At 41.6% G+C, this 25,643-nt stretch overlaps 1 protein-coding gene across 3 annotated transcripts; it reads left to right on the forward strand.

Annotated features, from left to right (window-relative positions):
• Positions 1-11,436: 11,436 nt before the first annotated feature.
• Positions 11,437-14,487, forward strand: LOC118376706 (uncharacterized). Of its 3 annotated transcripts, none has more exons than XM_035763453.2 (3): positions 11,437-11,604; positions 13,034-13,668; positions 14,088-14,487. In XM_035763453.2, exons 1-3 carry the CDS (start codon positions 11,579-11,581, stop codon positions 14,447-14,449), a joined length of 1,023 nt encoding a protein of 340 aa, XP_035619346.2. In that variant the 5' UTR covers positions 11,437-11,578; the 3' UTR covers positions 14,450-14,487. The 3 variants fall into 3 exon arrangements, with proteins under 3 accessions (XP_035619346.2, XP_035619348.2, XP_035619347.2); XM_035763455.2 differs by having other exon boundaries at positions 11,457-11,747; XM_035763454.2 differs by having other exon boundaries at positions 11,457-11,702.
• The last annotated feature ends 11,156 nt before the right edge of the window (positions 14,488-25,643 follow it).

Genomic DNA, 25,643 nt, shown 5'->3' on the forward strand with positions numbered 1-25,643 from the left:
TAGACTATCTGTGTCCCATTCAATATCGATTCTACTGCTGTTTTTCAACTGGTGCTCTACCAAAAGCAGGAAGACATTTGATTGCAGAATTGGAAACTTGGTGGATAGGCAAGGAATGAATAATAACAGCTCCATCTATGATTTGGGCAGCAAAAGAAGAGGGCACAGGAATCTACAGCGATCAGGTCTAGCAGATCAGATTTTGGGATTGGCAGGTCAGGCATTCTGGTATTTGAAAGGGTTGGAGGAAATAGTTTATTCTCATGAGAGAGAAACTTATCCAGGTTTCCATCACATAACTTGCTTGCAATGTAGTTGGCTGAAAGTGTACATTCACCGCAACAAAGCTATGGCAGACACAATAGAGCTGAGTGTCATGAAAGCCACACCTTCATTTGCAGTTGAAATCGGAAGTTTAAATACACCTTAGCCAAATGGTGGATTCAGGATTCAGACTATATATAGCGATCTAGGCTATGACAATGATTAACTCCACGATTATTTCTACATAGTCTACTAGCCTATCGAAGGCCTTGTTCAGCCTCATCATGGCCTCTTGGTAGGCCTAAAGGCTTGACAACATTCACTTTTAAATGAAAAGCAGGTGTCATTATCACACAGAAAAGATGGTTGTTTTATTAAGTCGGGAAACTTGTGTTGAACTGGGAACTGGGGGGAAAAAAACGAGGTCAATTCATGCCATGAGTGATTTTCTGGTCAGAACGTCAGAGAAAGATTAGTGTCTGAATTGACTGTTAAAAACTATTTTTCCCAGTCAGAGCTCATTTCGTTCTGAGTTCCTAGTTGTTTTCAAAGCACTGAAATCGGAAGTCAGCAATTGCAGAGTTCCCAGTTGTTTGAATGCACCACTAGATACCTAGGCTACCTCTTATTTCTGAATAGGGCTCCCTCCAAAAAAGAAGCCCTTGTGTCCATATTGATTTGGGACATAGGCATATCTACACAGTAATTCATGGTGGCTGGCTGAAAATCAACTAGCCTAATAATTATTTAATTGAGGTGATATGCCTATTTTAGCTATATCAACAAACTCAATTGATTAAATGACTCTGGCAATGGAGACGTCATGCAGACGTTTGTAAGGAGTTCATGGTGAGATATTTTATAATAAACTAAAGTGTCCCGTGTACATGACATGAAAGCATTATGTACACGTAAATGTCATGTAGCCGTTTTTAAGCCATTCATGGTGAGCTCTTTCATAATGAACTTAGCTACATTCAAACTGACTTACACATGACATGTCAGTTATGTGTACACGATGTGAACCATATGTCTACACAATGTTTCACTTGACATGTCAGTTATGTGTGCACGATGTGAACCATATGTCTACACAATGTTTCACATGACATGTCAGTTATGTGTGCACGATGTGAACCATATGTCTACACAATGTTTCACATGACATGTCATGTCATGTGAACCATATGTCTACACAATGTTTCACATGACATGTCAGTTATGTGTACACGATGTGAACCATATGTCTACACAATGTTTCACATGACATGTCAGTTATGTGTACACGATGTGAACCATATGTCTACACAATGTTTCACATGACATGTCAGTTATGTGTACACGATGTGAACCATATGTCTACACAATGTTTCACATGACATGTCAGTTATGTGTACACGATGTGAACCATATGTCTACACAATGTTTCACATGACATGTCAGTTATGTGTGCACGATGTGAACCATATGTCTACACAATGTTTCACTTGACATGTCAGTTATGTGTGCACGATGTGAACCATATGTCTACACAATGTTTCACATGACATGTCAGTTATGTGTGCACGATGTGAACCATATGTCTACACAATGTTTCACTTGACATGTCAGTTATGTGTACACGATGTGAACCATATGTCTACACAATGTTTCACTTGACATGTCAGTTATGTGTACACGATGTGAACCATATGTCTACACAATGTTTCACATGACATGTCAGTTATGTTATGAACCATATGTCTACACAATGTTTCACATGACATGTCAGTTAACCATATGTCTACACAATGTTTCACATGACATGTCAGTTTTCACGATGTGACCATATGTCTCATGTTTTGACATGTCAGTTATGTGTACACGATGTGAACCATATGTCTACACAATGTTTCACATGACATGTCAATGTTCAGTTATGTGTACACGATGTGAACCATATGTCTACACAATGTTTCACATGACATGTCAGTTATGTGTACACGATGTGAACCATATGTCTACACAATGTTTCACATGACATGTCAGTTATGTGTACACGATGTGAACCATATGTCTACACAATGTTTCACATGACATGTCAGTTATGTGTACACGATGTGAACCATATGTCTACACAATGTTTCACATGACATGTCAGTTATGTGTACACGATGTGAACCATATGTCTACACAATGTTTGACATGTCATGACATGTACACAGTTGACATGTCAGTTATGTACACGATGTGAACCATATGTCTACACAATGTTTCACATGACATGTCAGTTATGTGTACACGATGTGAACCATATGTCTACACAATGTTTCACATGACATGTCAGTTATGTGTACACGATGTGAACCATATGTACACGATGTGAACCTGTCTACACAATGTTTCACATGACATGTCATGTTTCACATGACATGTCAGTTATGTGTGCACGATGTGAACCATATGTTGACATGTCAGTTATGTGTACACGATGTGAACCATATGTCTACACAATGTTTCACATGACATGTCAGTTATGTGTACACGATGTGAACCATATGTCTACACAATGTTTCACATGACATGTCAGTTTTCACGATGTGAACCATATGTCTACACAATGTTTCACATGACATGTCAGTTATGTGTACACGATGTGAACCATATGTCTACACAATGTTTCACATGACATGTCAGTTATGTGTGCACGATGTGAACCATATGTCTATGTTTCACATGACATGTTATGTTCACGATGACATGTCACAATGTTATGTCAGTGTACACGATGTGAACCATATGTCTACACAATGTTTCACATGACATGTCAGTTATGTGTACACGATGTGAACCATATGTCTACACAATGTTTCACATGACATGTCAGTTATGTGTGCACGATGTGAACCATATGTCTACACAATGTTTCACATGACATGTCAGTTATGTGTACACGATGTGAACCATATGTCTACACAATGTTTCACATGACATGTCAGTTATGTGTACACGATGTGAACCATATGTCTACACAATGTTTCACATGACATGTCAGTTATGTGTGCACGATGTGAACCATATGTCTACACAATGTTTCACTTGACATGTCAGTTATGTGTACACGATGTGAACCATATGTCTACACAATGTTTCACATGACATGTCAGTTATGTGTACACGATGTGAACCATATGTCTACACAATGTTTCACATGACATGTCAGTTATGTGTACACGATGTGAACCATATGTCTACACAATGTTTTTGACATGTCAGTTATGACATGAACCATATGTCTACACAATGTTTCACATGACATGTCAGTTATGTGTACACGATGTGAACCATATGTCTACACAATGTTTCACATGACATGTCAGTTATGTGTGCACGATGTGAACCATATGTCTACACAATGTTTCACATGACATGTCAGTTATGTGTACACGATGTGAACCATATGTCTACACAATGTTTCACATGACATGTCAGTTATGTGTACACGATGTGAACCATATGTCTACACAATGTTTCACTTGACATGTCAGTTATGTGTGCACGATGTGAACCATATGTCTACACAATGTTTCACTTGACATGTCAGTTATGTGTGCACGATGTGAACCATATGTCTACACAATGTTTCACATGACATGTCAGTTATGTGTACACGATGTGAACCATATGTCTACACAATGTTTCACATGACATGTCAGTTATGTGTGCACGATGTGAACCATATGTCTACACAATGTTTCACATGACATGTCAGTTATGTTATGAACCATATGTCTACACAATGTTTCACATGACGATGTGAACCATATGAACATGACATATGTCTACACAATGTTTCACATGACATGTCAGTTATGTGTCGATGTGAACCATATGTCTACAATGTTTCACTTGACATGTCAGTTATGTGTACACGATGTGAACCATATGTCTACACAATGTTTCACATGACATGTCAGTTATGTGTACACGATGTGAACCATATGTCTACACAATGTTTTGACATGTCAGTTATGTGACATGTCATGTTTCATGACATGTCAGTTACACGATGTGAACCATATGTCTACACAATGTTTCACATGACATGTCAGTTATGTGTACACGATGTGAACCATATGTCTACACAATGTTTTGACATGTCAGTTATGTGACATGTACACAATGTTTTGACATGTCAGTTATGTGTACACGATGTGAACCATATGTCTACACAATGTTTCACATGACATGTCAGTTATGTGTACACGATGTGAACCATATGTCTACACAATGTTTCACGATGTGACATGTCAGTTATGACATGTGCACGATGTGAACCATATGTCTACACAATGTTTCACATGACATGTCAGTTATGTGTGCACGATGTGAACCATATGTCTACACAATGTTTCACATGACATGTCAGTTATGTGTACACGATGTGAACCATATGTCTACACAATGTTTCACATGACATGTCAGTTATGTGAACCATATGTCTACACAATGTTTCACATGACACCATATGTCTACACAATGTTTCACATGACATGTCAGTTATGTGTGCACGATGTGAACCATATGTCTACACAATGTTTTTGACATGTCAGTTATGACATGTGAACCAGTTATGTTATGTGTACACGATGTGAACCATATGTCTACACAATGTTTCACATGACATGTCAGTTATGTGTACGATGTGAACCATATGTCTACACAATGTTTCACATGACATGTCAGTTATGTGTACACGATGTGAACCATATGTCTACACAATGTTTCACATGACATGTCAGTTATGTGTGCACGATGTGAACCATATGTCTACACAATGTTTCACATGACATGTCAGTTATGTCTACACAATGTTTCACATGACATGTCAGTTATGTGTACACGATGTGAACCATATGTCTACACAATGTTTCACATGACATGTCAGTTATGTGTACACGATGTGAACCATATGTCTACACAATGTTTCACATGACATGTCAGTTATGTGTACACGATGTGAACCATATGTCTACACAATGTTTCACATGACATGTCAGTTATGTGTACACGATGTGAACCATATGTCTACACAATGTTTCACATGACATGTCAGTTATGTGTACACGATGTGAACCATATGTCTACACAATGTTTCACATGACATGTCAGTTATGTGTGCACGATGTGAACCATATGTCTACACAATGTTTTGACATGTCAGTTATGACATGTCATGTTTATGACATGTCAGTTATGTGTGCACGATGTGAACCATATGTCTACACAATGTTTCACATGACATGTCAGTTATGTGTGCACGATGTGAACCATATGTCTACACAATGTTTCACTTGACATGTCAGTTATGTGTACACGATGTGAACCATATGTCTACACAATGTTTCACATGACATGTCAGTTATGTGTACACGATGTGAACCATATGTCTACACAATGTTTCACATGACATGTCAGTTATGTGTGCACGATGTGAACCATATGTCTACACAATGTTTCACATGACATGTCAGTTATGTGTACACGATGTGAACCATATGTCTACACAATGTTTCAACATGACATGTCAGTTATGTGTGCACGATGTGAACCATATGTCTACACAATGTTTCACATGACATGTCAGTTATGTGTACACGATGTGAACCATATGTCTACACAATGTTTCACATGACATGTCAGTTATGTGTGCACGATGTGAACCATATGTCTACACAATGTTTCACATGACATGTCAGTTATGTGTACACGATGTGAACCATATGTCTACACAATGTTTCACATGACATGTCAGTTATGTGTGCACGATGTGAACCATATGTCTACACAATGTTTCACATGACATGTCAGTTATGTGTACACGATGTGAACCATATGTCTACACAATGTTTCACATGACATGTCAGTTATGTGTGCACGATGTGAACCATATGTCTACACAATGTTTCACATGACATGTCAGTTATGTCGATGTGAACCATATGTCTACACAATGTTTCACATGACATGTCAGTTATGTGTACACGATGTGAACCATATGTCTACACAATGTTTCATGACATGTCAGTTATGACATGTACACGATGTGAACCATATGTCTACACAATGTTTCACATGACATGTCAGTTATGTGTACACGATGTGAACCATATGTCTACACAATGTTTCACATGACATGTCACGATGTGAACCATATGTCTACACAATGTTTCACATGACATGTCAGTTATGTGTACACGATGTGAACCATATGTCTACACAATGTTTCACATGACATGTCAGTTATGTTATATGTCTACACAATGTTTCACATGACATGTCAGTTATGTGTGCACGATGTGAACCATATGTCTACACAATGTTTCACATGACATGTCAGTTATGTGTGCACGATGTGAACCATATGTCTACACAATGTTTCACATGACATGTCAGTTATGTGTGCACGATGTGAACCATATGTCTACACAATGTTTCACATGACATGTCAGTTATGTGTGCACGATGTGAACCATATGTCTACACAATGTTTCACATGACATGTCAGTTATGTGTGCACGATGTGAACCATATGTCTACACAATGTTTCACATGACATGTCAGTTATGTGTACACGATGTGAACCATATGTCTACACAAATGTTTCACATGACATGTCATGTTTTGACATGTCAGTTATGTACACGATGTGAACCATATGTCTACACAATGTTTCACATGACATGTCAGTTATGTGTGCACGATGTGAACCATATGTCTACACAATGTTTCACATGACATGTCAGTTATGTGTACACGATGTGAACCATATGTCTACACAATGTTTCACATGACATGTCAGTTATGTGTGCACGATGTGAACCATATGTCTACACAATGTTTCACATGACATGTCAGTTATGTGTGCACGATGTGAACCATATGTCTACACAATGTTTCACATGACATGTCAGTTATGTGTGCACGATGTGAACCATATGTCTACACAATGTTTCACATGACATGGACGTGACATGAACGCATCAGTAGTTTGATGCCATAGAAAAAAACTGGTCTCCATTGACAATCCATGTTTATTCATGGTGATATCTTATGGGGCTAGGAAGACATTAGGTGACTTCTGGCCTGAATAACTCCCCATATAGGACTGCAGACACCACAGAGTGTGTGAAGAGAGTCAGCTGTTACCTGTGTGTGTTGTGCTTTTTCTCTGAGTTGTAAAAGCAAGCAAGCAGAGCAGAAACTGGCTACTCTGACCAGATGAATCCAGGTGAAAGCTATTGATGTCACTTCTTAAATTAAAGGGAGGAGACAGGTTAAAAAAGGACTTTTTAGCTTTGAGACAATCGAGACATGGAATGTGCAACATTCCGAGCGTGAATGGGCAAGACAAAATATTTAAGTGCCTTTGAACGGGGTATGGCAGGAAGTTCCGGGTTTTTCACACTCAATAGTTTTGTGTGTATCAAGAGCGGTCCACCAACCAAAGGAGATCCAACAAACTTGACACAACTGTTGGAAGCATTGGAGTCAACATGTTCCAGCATCCCTGCAGAACGCTTTTGACACCTTGCAGGGTACAACACAATATTAGGAAGGTGTCCTTAATGTTTTGTACACCCAGCGTGTGTGTATATACAGTATATTGTAAAAACGGCTATCTAGAGCTCATTGGAGCAGTCAGCTGTGAATGCCCTCACCCTCTATATATTTAATGCTGATTGGTTGTGTTCTGCCCACTATAGTGCTTCCTGGTTAGAAAATATTTTTGAGGAATGATACTTCTTAATTGTCACTACACACACACACACACACACACACACACACACACACACACACACACACACACACACACACACACACACACACACACACACACACACACACACACACACACACACACACACACACACACACACACACACACACACACACACACACACACACACGGACGCAGCTGCTTTCTTTGAATATAGTTCTTTATGTGTGGTAATCAGAATGACTTGGAATCATATTATTTTGATCCACACACAACATTCAGACATTTGTGTTACTGTAGACAATAAAAGGTCCTCTCTCTTCAGAAGACGATTACACTCTGACCTGAGTGGGTGGGTGCAGTGTCCAGATGTGCATTTCCAAGAGTTCTGATTGGTTGGGAATGGAAGGGCTATGATGGGTGAGGGATAACTAAGGTAGGTTGAACAGCTAACAGCTAACTAACGGGATTGGAGAAAAACTGAAAGGACTGTGAGGGAAAGTTAGGTAGAGAGGAGAGGAGCAGGATGTATTATATATATGTTTTAAATGTACTAGTCAAAAGTTTGGACACACCTACTCATCCCAGAATTTCTCTTTATTTTTACTATTTTCTACATTTTAGAATATTAGTCAAGACATCAAAACTATGAAAAAGCACATATGGAAAACAAATATATTTAGTATTTGAGATTCTTCAAAGTAGCCACCCTTTACCTTAATGACAGCTTTGCACACTCTTGGCATTCTCTCAACCAGCTTCATGAATTAGGCACCTGGAATGCATTTCATGTAACAGGTGTGCCTTGTTCAAAGTACATTTGTGGATGTTTTTCCTTCTTAATGCGTTTGGGCCAATCAGTTGTGATAAGGTATGTGTACGGTCCTGGGTGTCGTGAGGGTGAAATCAGGTGCAGGAAAGCAGAGAGTTCAATAAAGTGCTCCTTTAATGCACACACGGTGAACCATGGCCACCCCACCTTTCGGGGCTCAAACAAAATGACCCAGACACAGGGAACGAAAACAGTCTAGCACTAAATACAAGAACACGTACGTCTGTAGCAAACACCAGGGTTACAATAATCAATCCCGCACAAAGAAACGGGCGGAGCCGGCTGACTAATAAAGCCCAACTAATTACAACCAACTCAAAACAGGTGTCATCAATAAACACATAAGGAGGGGGAGAAAAGAATCAGGGGCAGCCAGTAGGCCAGCGACGACGACTGCCGAGCGCCACCCGAAGGGGAGCCACCTTCGGTCGGAGTCGTGACAGTATGGGTGGTATACAGCAGATAGCCCTATTTGGTAAAAGACTAAGTCCATATTATGGCAAGAACAGCTCAAGTAAGCAAAGAAAAACGACAGTCCATCATTACTTTTAAGACATGAAGGTCAGTTAAAATTTAAAGAACTTTGAATGTTTCTTATAGTGCAGTCACAAAAACCATCAAGCGCTATGATAAAACTGGCTCTCATGAGGACCGCCACAGGAAAGGGACATGAAGAATGGAGTCCCATGGAGTGCTGCATCAGATGTGGAGTGATGGAGTGCTGCATCAGATGACCTGGCGTCCACAATCACTAGACCTTAACCCAAGTTCATTAGAGTTAACAGCACCTCAGATTGCAGCCCAAATAAATGCTTCACAGAGTTCAGGTAACAAACATTTCACAACATCAGAGGAGCCTGTGTGAATCAAGCTTTCATTGTCAAATTGCTGCAAAAAAACCCTACTAAAGTACACCAATAAGAAGTAGAGACTTGCTTGGGCCAAGAATATTAGTGATCAATGGACATTAGACCTGTGGAAATCTGTCTTTGGTCTGATTAGTCCAGATTTGAGATTTTTGGTTGCAACCGTTGTGTCTTTGTGAGATGCAGAGTAAGTGAACGGATGATCTCCACATGTGTGGTTCCCACCGTGAAGCATGGAGGAGGAGGTGTGATGGTATGGGGGTGCTTTTCTGGTGACACTGTCTGTGATATATTTAGAATTCAAGGCACACTTAACCAGCATGGCTACCACAGCATTCTTCAGCGATACGCCATCCCATCTGGTTTGTGCTTAGTGGGACTATCATTTGTTTTTCAACAGAACAATGACCCAAAACACACCTCCAGATCGTTAAAGGGCTATTTGACCAAGGAGAGTGATGAAGTGCTGCATCAGATGACCTGGCGTCCACAATCACTAGACCTTAACCCAATTGAGATGGTTTGGGATGAGTTGAACAGCAGAGTAAAGGAAAAGCAGCCAACAAGTTCTCAGTTTATGGAAAAGCATTCCAGCTGAAGCTGGGTGAGAGAATGCCAAGAGTGTGCAAAGCTGTCATCATGGCAAAGAGTGGCTACTTTAAAGAATCTAAAATATATTTTGATTTGTTTAACACTTTTTTGGTTGCTACATGATTCCATATGTGTTAATTAATTTAACGTTTTGATGTCTTCACTCTTATTCTACAATGTAAACCCTTGAATGAGTAGGTGTGTCCACACCTTTGACTGGCACTGTATTGAAATGAAACAGCAGGGAGCAGGTCTCGAACCTTCGACCTTCTACCCCAAGGTCCAGCGCGCTATCGACCGTGCTGCAAAAGCATGTGTAACGGATGTGAAACGGCTAGCTTAGTTAGCGGTGCACGCTAAATACCGTTTCAATCGGTGACGTCACTTGCTCAGAGACCTTGAAGTAGTGGTTCCCCTTGCGCTGCAAGGGCCGCGGCATTTGTGGAGCGATGGGTAACGATGCTTCGAGGGTGACTGTTGTTGATGTGTGCAGAGGGTCCCTGGTTCGCGCCCGGGTATGGGCGAGGGCACGGTCTAAAGTTACACTGTTACACATGCTCCAGAGGAAGAGTCTATTTTCGCGTTTATAAACCCAGTGTCGTTACAGTATGTATATAATCTAATTAAGTTAGATCTATAAATATGTTTTTTAGGGGAGCCTAAAGATAAATAATCCACTTGGTTAGAGAGAAATTGTATTCCGTTTTTTAAATTTTCTGTTTGGGGCTAAACGTTTTTCCTCACGGTACCCTACTTGGCAGGAAGAGGGTATTCTTTTGAAATATGCGCATGTCCAGCAGCCAACTGAGGCAAGCTAACGTTTTAAAGTGATGTGTATTTAATCTTCAAGGGTGCATTTTACCACAATAGCGGGGGCCGTTTTCCCCAATAGTGGGACCAAACGGCCCCTTTATAAAGCTTCTGTTTTAATTGAATAACAATGTTGTTTAAGTTCTGCCCACGTATGTGTTTGTCTAAGGATATCCATTATGTACATATCTAAATCTTACCAAACGTTGCTTTTTTTTCTGTCAGAAAATAAAATGTTCTCTTGCGCAAAACCGTGACACGCTAGAGAGGGGGAGGGGGGGTAGTAGATCTTGACAGCTGTGGTTATTTCCCACCCTACTTGTATATGGAGATCGGAGATCGGTTATAAAGGAAGGTCAGATGAATCCTGGAATCTACTAAACCGGTTAATTCCCTCACAGAAAGAAGACTTAATTCCCTCACAGAAAGAAGACGGTGGACAGATTTTCAACTGCTATGGGGATACTCAAATTCTTCATGGGGTACAGATGCATAACCAGGGCCTAAAATTGACACCCACCACATGCCAAATGACAGGCATTGGAGGGTAAAATGTCTATTTCACCAGCCACGTTTGCAGGTGATCAGGGCTCCACAGTGCGAGCATTTCACTCGCATTAATTTGGTGAATAAAAATAGTCAAGTATGATCTCATGTATAGTAAAACAAATGCTGCAATAGTTGTTTTAAAAGCATTTCCGCCGTTTTGTTTCATAGCTGGTCAATTAATCGCGCAAAGTCAAAGAACTACGAATCCTATTCAGCACTTCGCGCTTCAACACTGCCTGGCTGTGCGCATGTGAAGAGCTGAGTGAAATATTCATTTTTAGAAGCGCTGCGCACAGGCATAAAAGTTGGTCTAATTTACTTGAAAGGAAAGTCTACTGAAGTGTTGTTGTGTTTCTTGACTATTTACATTGTTTTGTTCACAAGCTAGGTTGTTTTTCTATGTTTGAGTTTTAAATGCTAGGGAAGAGGTGACAACGCTTCTAATAGTCAGACTAAAAGTCACAGTCACTAACATGACTCTAGTCGTTACCACGGTAACCTCCCGACCTTAAAGTCAGTAGGTGAAATGTTTTGTCTCATCTGTGATATTTTGGTTAAAAGACTCAGGCCACAAAACATTTAATTAAACAATACACCACGTTAGTCACTTCTTACGAGACAATACATTTATTATTTTAGAAACATTACAAAGCATGTTCAACCATTTTGTTGTGTTTTGTTAGTGTAATTTTAGTGGCAAAAACTATTTGGGCTGGTAAAAGAAATTAGTGTCTGGTAGAGATGTTTTAATCTAACGTTACCTGCCACAGTGGCTGGTAGATCAAAAGTAATTTTTATACCCTGTACATAATGCTGTGAACTCTGCCTGCTGTGTGGGGTGTTGGCTTGGTTTGAAGAAGTTTAATGAAACTGTGTATGTCTAAATGACACTGAGCTATTTAACCATGTGAGAATTTGCCTAGCATAAGTCATTGGGCATCAAAAAGTAGAGCATATTTACAAAGGAATGTTTCTGATCCAAGTTGGCCTGTAACACAGGCGCTTACATCAGCACATAGATACAAATATGTTTGTGTTGAGTCCAAAGCTTACTCCGCTTTCTTGGTCCAATATGGACCAAAGCAACTTGTACTGTCTAATGCTTCACTGTAACACTAATAGCCTACTGTGACTCTTATCTATATACTGTATATCTATCTATATATATATATATATATATATACACATATATACCGACCGGATCGAACCTTGAGTAGATCCCACAACCTTGCATGTGTCTGTGTATGTAGGTATACATTAATTTAACTTGAGGCATAATGTTTTTTGTTTAACCCATATTTTCTCCCTGTGTCATTAAACTTCTACTCCTGCTCTAATTCTTTCCCCTGTTCTTTCCCCCAGTAACTCCCACTCTGGGTCAGACATGTCTGTGATAGTGAGAGAGGGGCGGGTCAAAGCCTGGAGGGTCACCAGTAGCATCACCTACTACTGCACCAGCGATACCCCTGCCCCCTCTCCTCCCACCTCCTCCTTATCCTCCCATCTAGACTCTCCTCTTCCCTCCCCCCCCTACTCCCTCTCCGCCCCCTTTATCTCAGACATGCCCTCTCACCCCACTGTTTCCTCAACTCTCACCCCTTCATTTTCGGATGTACCAACCCTCTCTCCATCCTCCCCCCGTCCCCTCCTCCTGCTTTTCCCGTGGCTGGGCGCCCGACCGGGGGCCATGGCGAAGTACCGGGACCTCTACCTGGAACGCGGCCTGGACATCCTATCTGTGGAGAGCACAGTGTGGCACTTCCTGTGGCCTCGCTGGGGGCTGGAGTATGGGGCTGAGGTCCTGGAGGTCCTGGGAGACCCGCATTTCAAAGGTCGCCCCCTTCTGGTCCACGCCTTCTCCATCGGCGGGTACACCTTCACCCAGCTGCTCAGCCAGATGGTCAGGGAGCCACACAAGTACCCAGGCCTGGCCCAACGGGTCGTAGGACATGTCTATGACAGCATGGGGGTCGGATCGCTGGAGCATATGGCTAAAGGTGAGAGAGGGGAAGGAAACGAGGTAGGATTGTCAGTTTGGATTATTTGGAAAAGAGAGGGATCTGTTACTGAGACGGTGTGGATGTGTGACAGAGAAAAGGCCTGCACTTTGCATCCTTGTTTGTCACAATGTTTGTCACAATGTTGCTATGTGTGATGAAGACCTCATAAAGGTAAAAAAATACTCCCACTTTACCTCATAAAGGTAAAAAAATACTCCCACTTTACCTGCTCCACAATATTGGATTATATTCAAATATATTTGCTGATTTAGAGGAGGCTTTTCACACATGATAGTATGTTATTGTGTTTACTGTATGGAGAAATTACATAGGCCTATCCCATTGAATTAACAAGAACTGAAATGTAATTAATAATATAATCTGTGTGTGTCTGTGTGTGTCTGTGTGTGCCTCAGGCCTGGGTCTGACCCTGTTCCCTCATATTGAGCCCCTGGTGCGATGCACTGCTCTGCTCTACTTCTGGCTCTTCAAGTCCCAGACGGTGTACTACTACGACAAGTCACTCCAGGTCTTCTACAACAACCCCGTCACCTCCCCGGCGCTCTTCTTCTTCTCTGAGAACGACGCGCTGTGCGACCCCGTCGCCATGGATGCGATCATCTATATCTGGAGGAAGCGGGGCATTGCTGTGGAAACCGGGAAGTGGAAGGAGTCTGTGCACGCTGCTCATCTACGCTGTCACCCGGAGGAGTACCTCTCCACGTTGGAAAAATTTATGATCTCGCTCAACATCGCCCCCCTCAGGGAGAAGATGTAAATGGCTCATGTGCTATTCACAGTGGTGGTGGTGGTGGTGGTGGGGGGGGTTGATAATTCAATAAAGCCTGCATACTCATGTTCAAAGGAAGTCTGCATTATTTACTTCCCGGTTGCAATAATAACAACCTATCTCCTAGCATTTGTTTACCTATTATTATTATCATTGCCAAGGCCTTGTGCCAACATGTACAGTTATAGCATCTTCATGTTACCAGCATTGCTGTAGCAAAATAATCCTGCAGCAGCATTTAGTCCATAATGTTCCTTGATCGGTGGTTAGGCTATCAGCTGGACAAAAGTTGGCTACATGAAAAGTGCAATACTGTTAATATAACCGTGTGTTAGTGTGGGTTTTCAGTGAATTTATGTAAATCACCAAGGCTCATCTGTATTTCTTGTGGTCCAGGATCCGAGTTTGGCAAACCCTGGTCTGTGACACAGTCCATACGCACCAGATAACAGCAAGGTCACTATGTTAATGGTGAAACACATGACAGACACAGCTCACTATACGTTGATTCGCAATGGATATTTATTTAGTATTTATTGTAAATATTGATTGTAATTGTTTTTACATGAGTATATATTCATTCTCAATAGCTGGTGACAGGGAGTACAGCAGGAGAGAGGAAGAGAGAGGGAGAGGAAACATTTTGAAGATGAGAAAGAACTGAAGAGGACGAATACAGAAAGGAGTGGGAGGGTTTGAAGACAGGAACGAAATAGAAAAGAAACACAGGAGATAGGGAAGAGATAATATGAGAGAGGTGGAAAAAAGAGAGATAGGCTACTGAGAAGTCTGGACAAGAATTCAAGATGAGCTATATGTAAACCAAGTCTCCTGTCATCACAGTCCACATACAGTATCATGCAATCTGCTTTGTCCTTCTGTTTGTAACTTCTCTGATCCAACCCAAGAGGGTGGAGTTAAAACAGTGATATGCAATTTCCAAGCGTTGCTGACATGATAACACAAAAGGTGATGTCTACACCTATGTTTTGATGGTCAGCGAAGGAGTTAATGACTGTCAACTCTATGAGTAGCTACTCAAACAATCTGTGGGAGGTTCTCTTTTCATGCATTTCCAGCATTTAATTTTTTAATACATTTTTTTTAACCCTTATTTAACTAGGCAAGTCAGTTAAGAATCATCAAATCAATATCAAATCAAATGTATTTATAAAGCCCTTCGTACATCAGCTGATATCTCAAAGTGCTGTACAGAAACCCAACCTAAAACCCCAAACAGCAAGCAATGCAGGTGTAGAAGCACAGTGGCTAGGAAAAACTCCCTAGAAAGGCCAAAACCTAGGAAGAAACCTAGAGAGGAACCAGGCTATGTGGGGTGGCCAGTCCTCTTCTGGCTGTGCCGGGTGGAGATTATAACAGAACATGGCCAAGATGCTCAAATGTTCATAAATAACCAGCATGGTCAAATAATAATAATCACAGGCAGAACAGTTGAAACTGGAGCAGCAGCACGGCCAGGTGGACTGGGGACAGCAAGGAGTCATCATGTCAGGTAGTCCTGAGGCATGGTCCTAGGGCTTAGGTCCTCCGAGAGAGAGAAAGAAAGAGAGAAAGAGAGAATTAGAGAGAGCATACTTAAATTCACACAGGACACCGGATAGGACAGGAGAAGTACTCCGGATATAACAAACTGACCCTAGCCCCCTGACACATAAACAACTGCAGCATAAATACTGGAGGCTGAGACAGGAGGGGTCAGGAGACACTGTGGCCCCATCGAATTGACACCTCCGGACAGGGCCAAACAGGAAGGATAAGAACAAAGGATTATTTACAATGACGGCCTACCGGGGAACAGTGGGATAAGGGCCTTGTTCAGGGGTAGAACGACAGAGCATCTGTTGCATATACATTATAAAGTGTGGACAACAATGCTATGCAGCAGAATTTTTTCCATCTCTGCAATTCGATGGAGTTTGTATTCAACTTCTTTGTCTAGACAGTACATTTGTTTTGGTCTCACAAGACAGAGTTGTTTATGAGGAGTTAAAGGTTTAACTTGTGGTGGGGTATCTTGGCCAAGGGTACATCCTGTGAAATCCCATCCCCATGTGATATTGACTGCACACACCCCAGTAGGCATAGGTTTGCACTTGCGGAACAATCTGTGTCTAACCTCTGGCACCGGCAGAAAGAGACTTTGAAAGATACATAAATATAGGCACGTGCATGTATAACAGGGTAGAACTGTTGATATTGTGAACGAAGCATTGTTGGACTGTCAGTCCCAGGTGTGACTTATTGTTGATTAAGGGTGTGACCCACAGTATTTAAGTCAGCTCTGTTTGTTCAGTCAGATGTTCCACTTTACTATGTTAAGGTCGACGTACAGTTGGAGGACTGTGACTACCACCAGCCTCTACAATGGAGGGTATGAGACCTCTTCAGAGGACCACCACCAGCCTCTACAATGGAGGGTATGAGACCTCTTCAGAGGACTACCACCAGCCTCTACAATGGAGGGTATGAGACCTCTTCAGAGGACCACCACCAGCCTCTACAATGGAGGGTATGAGACCTCTTCAGAGGACTACCACCAGCCCCTACGATGGAGGGTATGAGACCTCTTCAGAGGACCACCACCAGCCCCTACGATGGAGGGTATGAGACCTCTTCAGAGGACCACCACCAGCCTCTACAATGGAGGGTATGAGACCTCTTCAGAGGACCACCACCAGCCCCTACGATGGAGGGTATGAGACCTCTTCAGAGGACCACCACCAGCCTCTACAATGGAGGGTATGAGACCTCTTCAGAGGACCACCACCAGCCACTACGATGGAGGGTATGAGACCTCTTCAGAGGACCACCACCAGCCCCTAAGATGGAGGGTATGAGACCTCTTCAGAGGACCACCACCAGCCCTTACGATGGAGGGTATGAGACCTCTGGATGTCTTCATGCTTATCAACTCTATGAGCATCAGGCCAAAATGATTCTACAGGGACGTTTTCTTATCATGCGTTTCTGGAATCTGTTGTATTTATTTGATAGAACTGTGGACACCAATATTTTATAGCAGGCTTATGGGAAGATGGAGCGCTGTTACTGTAATTTAATTATGCCAATGTGTTTTCATTAATTGAAAACCCTTAATCTATTTTATGAGAATTTGTAAGATTCTTGTTTGCAAAAAATAGACGGAGACCAGTCATTTCAATAATAGGTAACAGAATTTATTCTTGGAGCGCGCTGCCACGTTACCACGAGCAACAGTTTATATACAAAACATGACGTCATTTCATTGCTTAACAGAAACTCCTCCTCTCGACAGGGACAAAGTGAAGTGAAAATTTCATTTTAACTTACTAACACAATCCCAGGTAATTTTTGACCCCTCAACATTATCGATCACCACTTAGCTGACAGTTCTAATTAACAGAAAACCTAGGAATGCACTCACTACACTGTCTTATCTAAAAACCCCAGAGCTCAGTTTCGTCGGTTCAACCATAGGTTAACGACCTTATCTGTTTACACAGTCCACTTCTTTCTTCCTAGTTGGAATGGTGTCTATTAACTTGAATTACTCCTTGTCTGTGTCACACAATCCCATTTTATGAACTTATATTGTTAATCAGATATAATAAAACAGAGTATATGTTTACTTAGTTACAGTTCTATTTGAAATGGGGATATTGTTTATTCATTTATTCAAGCGCTCCAGCTATGTTCTGGTGGAAGAGAAGATCTGGAGGTTGGGGGTGTATCGGCCACACCATCCAAACGCCCCCCTCCAACATCACCAGGCAAGCTCTATCCTAGAACTCACAAAGGAAAAGGGTACCCAAGAAACACCTGGAGGTGGGAGCTGAAGGAAGATACAAGGAAAACCAACATGAGGTGGAACCAGCTGGAGAATACTGCCCAGAACAGAGTGCAAAGGAGAGCAGTCGTCATTGGTCTATGCTCCTGAAGGAGCGATGGGCCTGACCAATGAAATTGAAGTTTTGCCTCTGCTGTTCATCTCAGTTTGCCTTTAATTTTACTGTCTCTACCAGGGTTTCCCAACTCTTTCCTCGAAGCCCCAGATTGTTCACTTTTTTGTTTTAACCCTAAACTGGCACACTTGATTCAGTTAAAAGCTTGATTAGTTGACTAATTGAATCGGGTGTGCCAGTTTAGGGTTAACAAAACAAATGTAAATGTCTGGGGGAGCCCGAGGAGAGGGTTGGGGAAACTCTGCTCTATACCCCTCAAATCTGGATCTCGAGGCCAGGTGGGTGCAATTAATTCAGGTAGAACAGAACCAGCAGTAGTCTGGACTTCCATAGCATAAGATTTAAACAGCCCTGGTCTATACAGTACGTGTTAGTTTAATCCACAAAATACTAAGTGCATTACCATCCACCACAACTGGATGACGAAGTAAAGGATTAACTTATGGTTAACTATCTTGGCCAAGGGTACACTCTGAACTACCATCTCCATGTGGTCATATGTCGAGCTCTTGGCTGCAGACACCCCAGTTGGCTTGGGTTTACAGTTGAGGAGTGACTTATGCCTAACCTCCATAACAAAGAATCACACACTCATGCATGCACGCACACACACACACACACACACACACACACACACACACACACACACACACACACACACACACACACACACACACACACACACACACACACACACACACACACACACACACACACACACACACACACACACACACACACACATTCTCTCTCTTTCACAGGCGTGCACGAGAGCGAGGGAGGGGCTGAAAGGAGTGTGCAGACAGGAGAGAAGGTGAATAAAGATTAAAAAATGTTATTTTCCTGGCACCACTCTGCCAGGGTCCTCAACTCCCTGTAGGCCGTCTCGTCATTGTTAGTAATCAGGCCTACCACTGTGTCGTCTGCAAACTTGATGACTGAGTTGAAGAAGTGCATGGCCACGCAGTCATGGGTGTACAGGGAGTACAAGAGGGGGCTGAGGTTTATCAGACAGTGAGCGACTTTAAGAAGGCATCTATAATAGGATATAACCACTGCCAAAATGAAGCAAAGAGACCAAGGTTAGAAGTGAAATTAGTATTAGGAAATAAAATGGCACCACTTTACATGGTGTTGCCACAGTATCAGATACATCTAATCCAATCTAGTATCTAATCCAAAGGTCACATACGAATAATGTGTGTGTGTGTGTGTTTGTGTGTGTGTGTGTTAGAAATCAGGCCTACCACTGTGTCGTCTGAAAACTTGATGACTGAGTTGAAGAAGTGCGTGGCCACGCAGTCATGGGTGAACAGGGAGTACAGGAGGGGGCTGAGGTTTATCAGACAGTGAGCGACTTTAAGAATGCATCTATAATAGGATATAACCGCTGCCAAATTGAAGCAAAGAGACTAAGGTTAAGAAGTGACATTAGTATTAGGAAATAAAATGGCACCACTTTACATGGTGTTGCTACAGTGTCAGATACATCTAATCCAATCTAGTATCTAACCCAAAGGTCACATATACGAATAATGTGTGTGTGTGTGTGTGTGTGTGTGTGTGTGTGTGTGTGTGTGTGTGTGTGTGTGTGTGTGTGTGTGTGTGTGTGTGTGTGTGTGTGTGTAACCAATGGCCGTCTTTGCCTTTTAAGATGAGGGAGGATGATTGATAGCCTTATTTCTACTACAGCATGTTGGATGACTGTCATTCATATTCCATTCACCCAGTTCAATGTAACATTTGTAGGTTTAGGCTACTACATGATACTCAAATTTTCCCTGTACCCATCATGAGGCTGCTACAACCCAGCCTATGAATGAAAGTTTACAACGTAGTGCACAGGTTGAGAGAATTTTGAATAATCAAGGTGACAGACAGTGACACATTCAACACTGCCTTACACATTCTGCTAATAGTTGCTTTGCCTCTTTTGTGACTGGCTTGCATTATCATTTTTATGCAGTGGTACATTATTCCTCTTAATGGATGTGTTCCTGTCCACAATGACTGATAATGAGGTGTGCCTAGTGTCATGATGTGGCCCTTTCTGGGTGTAAATCGTGCCCCCCCTCTCTCACTCTCTCTCCTACATCCAGGTTCTGTTATCTCAGGTTGTTACGGATACAAGTATCCTGTGTGTGTGTTTCTTTTCTCTCCTTCTCCCCTCACAGGTGAAAATCATCACTCCCCAATCAGTCACCAATCATCAATCAGAAGACACACCTCCTCCTGTTTCCTACCCAATCACTGTTCCTTTCCCTTTGTTTAAAAACCCTGTCAGTTGTTTGCTGTGGAGCTCAATCTCTCTGTAAATGCCATGTCTGTAGATCTCTCTGTTTCACTCGCTTATGTATTGACCTCTCTTTTGTTTGAGCACCTCCATATCACTTTGTCCTCACCTGTGAGTATTGTTTTTGGTTATGGTGTTTGTTTGCTGGTGGGAAAAGGGGGAACCAAGACAAGTCACCCATGGGTATACACTATCCGTAGGTAAACTTTGTTAAATACCCTGGTTAGAACTGGGTGGACCACCCACTGTATTTTTGGTTGGTTAGTTAGCTGTTGAAATAAGCTAGTCTAGCTTAGGGGTGTTTTTGAATACTTATTATTTCTTTCCTTGGTTCCAGCTCAGCCCCTTTTCCTGCTCCCCCCCATTACCGTGTGTTTTCCAATAAACCCAGAGTTTGACGTTAGATTTCAGTAGTCGTGGTTATTTCGTTCTCACTTTTACTTTGTCACTATTATAAATTGCATGAGTTCTGTTACGGGTCTCATTACCATCCCCCCCTAGACTGTCGGGCCAAAAGGGATAACACAGGTCAAAAATTCCTGACAAAGACAATCTCCCCCTGGTCATGCAGAAAGAGAGGGAGAGAGCACAGAAAAAGGACAAAGGACTTCACTTGGCCGAACTCCTAAATCCCCAAAATGGAAGAATTAAACAATATAGCTACGTTTGAGAATGTGGAAATAGTCCGTGGACACTTAACTTCTTGGTGACAGGGGGCAGTATTTTCACGTTCGGATGAAATGCATGCCCAAATTCAACTGCCTGCTACTCATCTCCAGAAGATGGCATATGCATATTATTAGTAGATTTGGATAGAAAACACTCTGAAGTTTCTAAAACTGTCTGAGTATAACAGCGAAACCCCGAGGACAAACCATTCAGATTTGTTTATTTTTTAGGTCACTCTTTTTTCAATGAGTTTCAATGGGAATCCAGATTCCTAAGGGACCTTCTTGCAGGTCCTATAGCTTCCACTGGATGACAACAGTCTTTAGAAATTGGTTGAGGTTTTTCCTTTGTGTAATGAAGAAGTACGGCCATCTTGAACGAGGGTCACTTGAAGTGTACTGTTAGAGGCGCGTGACCAGAAAGCTAGCGTCTGTTTTCCTCCTGTATTGAACACAGATCATCCCGTCTTCAATTTGATCGATTATTTACTTTAAAGACCTAAAGTTGTATTACAAAAGTAGTTTGAAATGTTTTGGCAAAGTTTACAGGTAACCTTTGAGATATTTTGTAGTCACGTTGCGCAAGTTGGATCCGCGCAAGTTGGAACTGTGTTTATGGGACATTGGAGTGCCAACAAAAGAAGCTTGTCAAAGATAAGGCATGAATTATATATTTATTTCTGCGTTTTGTGTCGCACCTGTAGGGTTGAAATATGCTTTTCTCTCTTTATTTACTGAGGTGCTATCCTCAGATAATAGCATTGTTTGCTTTTGCCGAAAAGCCTTTTTGAAATCTGACATGTTGGCTGGATTCACAACACGTGTAGCTTTAATTTGGTGTCTTACATGTGTGATTTAATGAACGTTTTCCCTGGCTCTTGGCTCTGCATTTTCCCTGGCTTTTGGCCAGATATCACAGAGAGGTTAAGGGACAGTTGTGACGAGTGTGTTTAATTTCGTGATCTCATGATGTACAGGAAACACACCCTAGGTCTGAAGCCCACCATTTGCAACTGGGGCCTGGACTTCCTGACGGGCTGCCCCCAGGTGGTGAAGGTAGGAAACAACATCTCCACTTCGCTGATCCTCAACACTGGGGCCCCACAAAGATGTGTGCTCAGCACCCTCCTGTACTCCCTGTTCATCCATGACTGCGTGGCCACGCACGCCTCCTACTAAATCTTCAAATTTGCATATGAGACAACAGGAGTAGGCCTGATTACTAACAATGACGAGACAGCTTACAGGGAGGAGATGAGGGCCCTGGGAGTGTGGTGCCAGGAAAATAACCTCTCCCCCAACATCAATAAAACTAAGGAGCTGATCGTGGACTTCAGGAAACAGCAGAGGGGACATCGACGGGACCGCAGTGGAGAAGGTGGAAAGTTTCAAGTTCCTCGGTGTACACATCACAGACAAACTGAAATGGTCCACCCACACAGACAGTGTGGTGAAGAAGGCGCAACAGTGCCTCTTCAACCTCAGGAGGCTGAATAAATTTGGCTTGGCACCGAGAACACTCACAAACTTTAATAGGGATGCACAATTGAGAGCATCCTGTTGGGCTGTATCACCGCCTGGTATGGCAGGTCTCTCCAGAGGGTGGTGCGGTCTGCCCAACACAGCACCGGGGGCAAGCTACCAGCGTTCCAGGACACCTACAGCACCCGATGTCACAGGAAGGCCAAAAATATCGTCAAGGACAACAACCACTCAAGCCACTGCCTGTTCACCCCGCTATCATCCAGAAGTTGAGGTCAGTACAGGTGCATCAAAGCTGAAGAATGAAAAACAGCTTCTATCTCAAGGCCATCAGACTGGTAAATAGTGTCATGGAAAATTGCAAGATTATGTTATAATGCTTGTATTACATAAAAATAGTTGTTACATTCGACAGAATAGAGTATTGTGTGTGTGTGTGTTCCACTGAGGATGGGCCTCTATGAGATAGCACTGACAGAGGAGATTTACAATGTCTTTGGGTGATAAACCCTAAAGAGCATTCCAGATAACATTAGCTAATGGTTCTGTTCTATGCCGTACCAGGTAGAAACGGTTCCCTTCTGGAGTAGGAGGGCCAGACACTGGTCTTTACAATAAACTGTTGACACAGCAATAACTGTCTGCTATGTTTTATATATATATCTTTCATACAAATCTTAACCTTTGTGAACTGTTCCTAAGATCTGTGGTTCGTCAGTGTAAGTTGAGAGGGGTGTATCTTGGCTATAAAAGAGCTTTGTACTTTTCTGTAGTCACTTCTCAATGGTTCATCAGAAATGGTGAATTGTTGAAAGTCAAATGCTATTGCAAAGCTTATTATTATTATTAAAGATGTAGTTTAAGTATAACTCTGACTGGTGTGTAGTTTGTAACCCTCCTCATTTGGTAAAGAAGAAATATGCCACCACGATAGCCACCACTAGCACATTAGAGGCTGCTGCCTATATACTGTACATAGACTTGGAATCACTGGCCAATTTATTAATGGAACACTTTAAAAACGTTTACACATTTTGTATTACTCATCTCACTCATTTCATGTATATACTGTATTCTGTCCTACTCTACTGTATCTTAGTCTATGCTTCTCTGACATTGCTCATCCAAATATTTCTATATTTTTAATTGCATTCCTTGACTTTAGATTGTGTGTATTGTTATATATTACTTGCTAGATATTACTGCACTGTTGGAGCTAGAAACACAAGCATTTCACTACATCTGCAATAATATCTGCTATACACATGTTTGTGATTTGTAAATAAGGTATTTCTGTTTTATTTTTTTTATTGTTAATACATTTCAAACATTTCTTAAACTGTTTTTGCTTTATGGGGTATTGCGTGTACATTTATGGAAAAACCCCTATCAGAATAAGGCTGAAACATAACAAAATGTGGAAAACGGGAAGGGGTCTGAATACTTTCCGAATGCACTGTAAGGTTATGCGTAAGAACGCAACTGCACTGAAATGAATAGCCTGATTCAATGCGATTCTCCTGAATAAAAAATATTAAAGTTGATCTGTTAAAACCTGTTGGGAATAGGGCTGTCTACTACCCCCGCTGGAGTGATTGCGTGCCCATAGTAAACCATTTTTTTTGTCAAAAGTTGCTAATATATGCAAATAAAAAATATTATTGAATAGAAAACACTCTAAAGCTTCTAAAACCGTTTAAATTATGTCTGTATGTAAAGCAGAACTCTCAGGGCAGTCATTCTCCCAAACTCTCTTGTCATCAGAAAAGTTGGCCCAACTTTGACGTCATCGCCCCCACCCTTCCCAAGCACTTACAGGTCTGGGAACAGTCTCCCTGTCTTCAGCGCGATCTCAGCTTTCAATGGGGCTTCTCATTGTGAGAATCGCGAGCTCACGAGTTTTGGCAGGCCGAAACCTTTCGGTCACGCGAAAAAACAGGTCACTTTTATGCTGCGCTCTGCTCCGGTCCTGTCTTTTTTCCAAGATCGATTATACAATGCATGCGTTTCTGTTCGTCCTCACGATTGCTGTACACCTTTATAACATGTTAAAGCTTGATTATGAACTTAGTTTGATAAGTTTAGTCGACATATAATATGTAAGTTTGACGTTTTGGTGCGCATTCACTTGACTTTTGGCTACATTTCAACCGAAATGTGTCGTGTTTGAGAACCGAAAGACACAGACTGCAAAACTAAATGCTGTTTTTGGTAAGTATAATTCCTTCCAGGTCTTCTGATGGAAGAACGGCAAAGGTAAGGGGATATTTATGTGGTAAATTTGGTTTTGTGTGGACTCCAAGATAGAGGAGCCATAATGCTACTTTTTGAACGCCGACTCATAGTATAGCGTAGTGAACGAAACCTGTAACGTTAAAAATAAATGTAACACAGCGATTGCATTTAGAAGAAGTGTATCTTTCTATATATATGTAGAACATGTATATTTAGTCAAAGTTTATGATGTGTATTCCTTGTTAGCTGACGTTATCTGCCGGAGCTATCGTCATTTCTCAGGACGATTTGAGTAGCATTTTTTGAACGATGTTTCATTGTAAACAGAGATTTATGGATATATATAGCATATTATTGAAAAAAACAAATGTACTGTGAAACATGTTATATTTACTGTCATCTGTTGAAGATTTCAAAAGGTTAGTGAAATAATTTTTCTTTTAATCCTGCGTTTGTTGATTGCATATTTTTTCCAACTTGGCTATGCAAATGAGCTATGTCTGCGGTGGTGGTTTGACATAAATATTGTGCTATGTTTTCGC

This window comes from Oncorhynchus keta, chromosome 33 (assembly GCF_023373465.1).
Source record: "Oncorhynchus keta strain PuntledgeMale-10-30-2019 chromosome 33, Oket_V2, whole genome shotgun sequence".
NCBI lineage: Eukaryota > Metazoa > Chordata > Actinopteri > Salmoniformes > Salmonidae > Oncorhynchus > Oncorhynchus keta.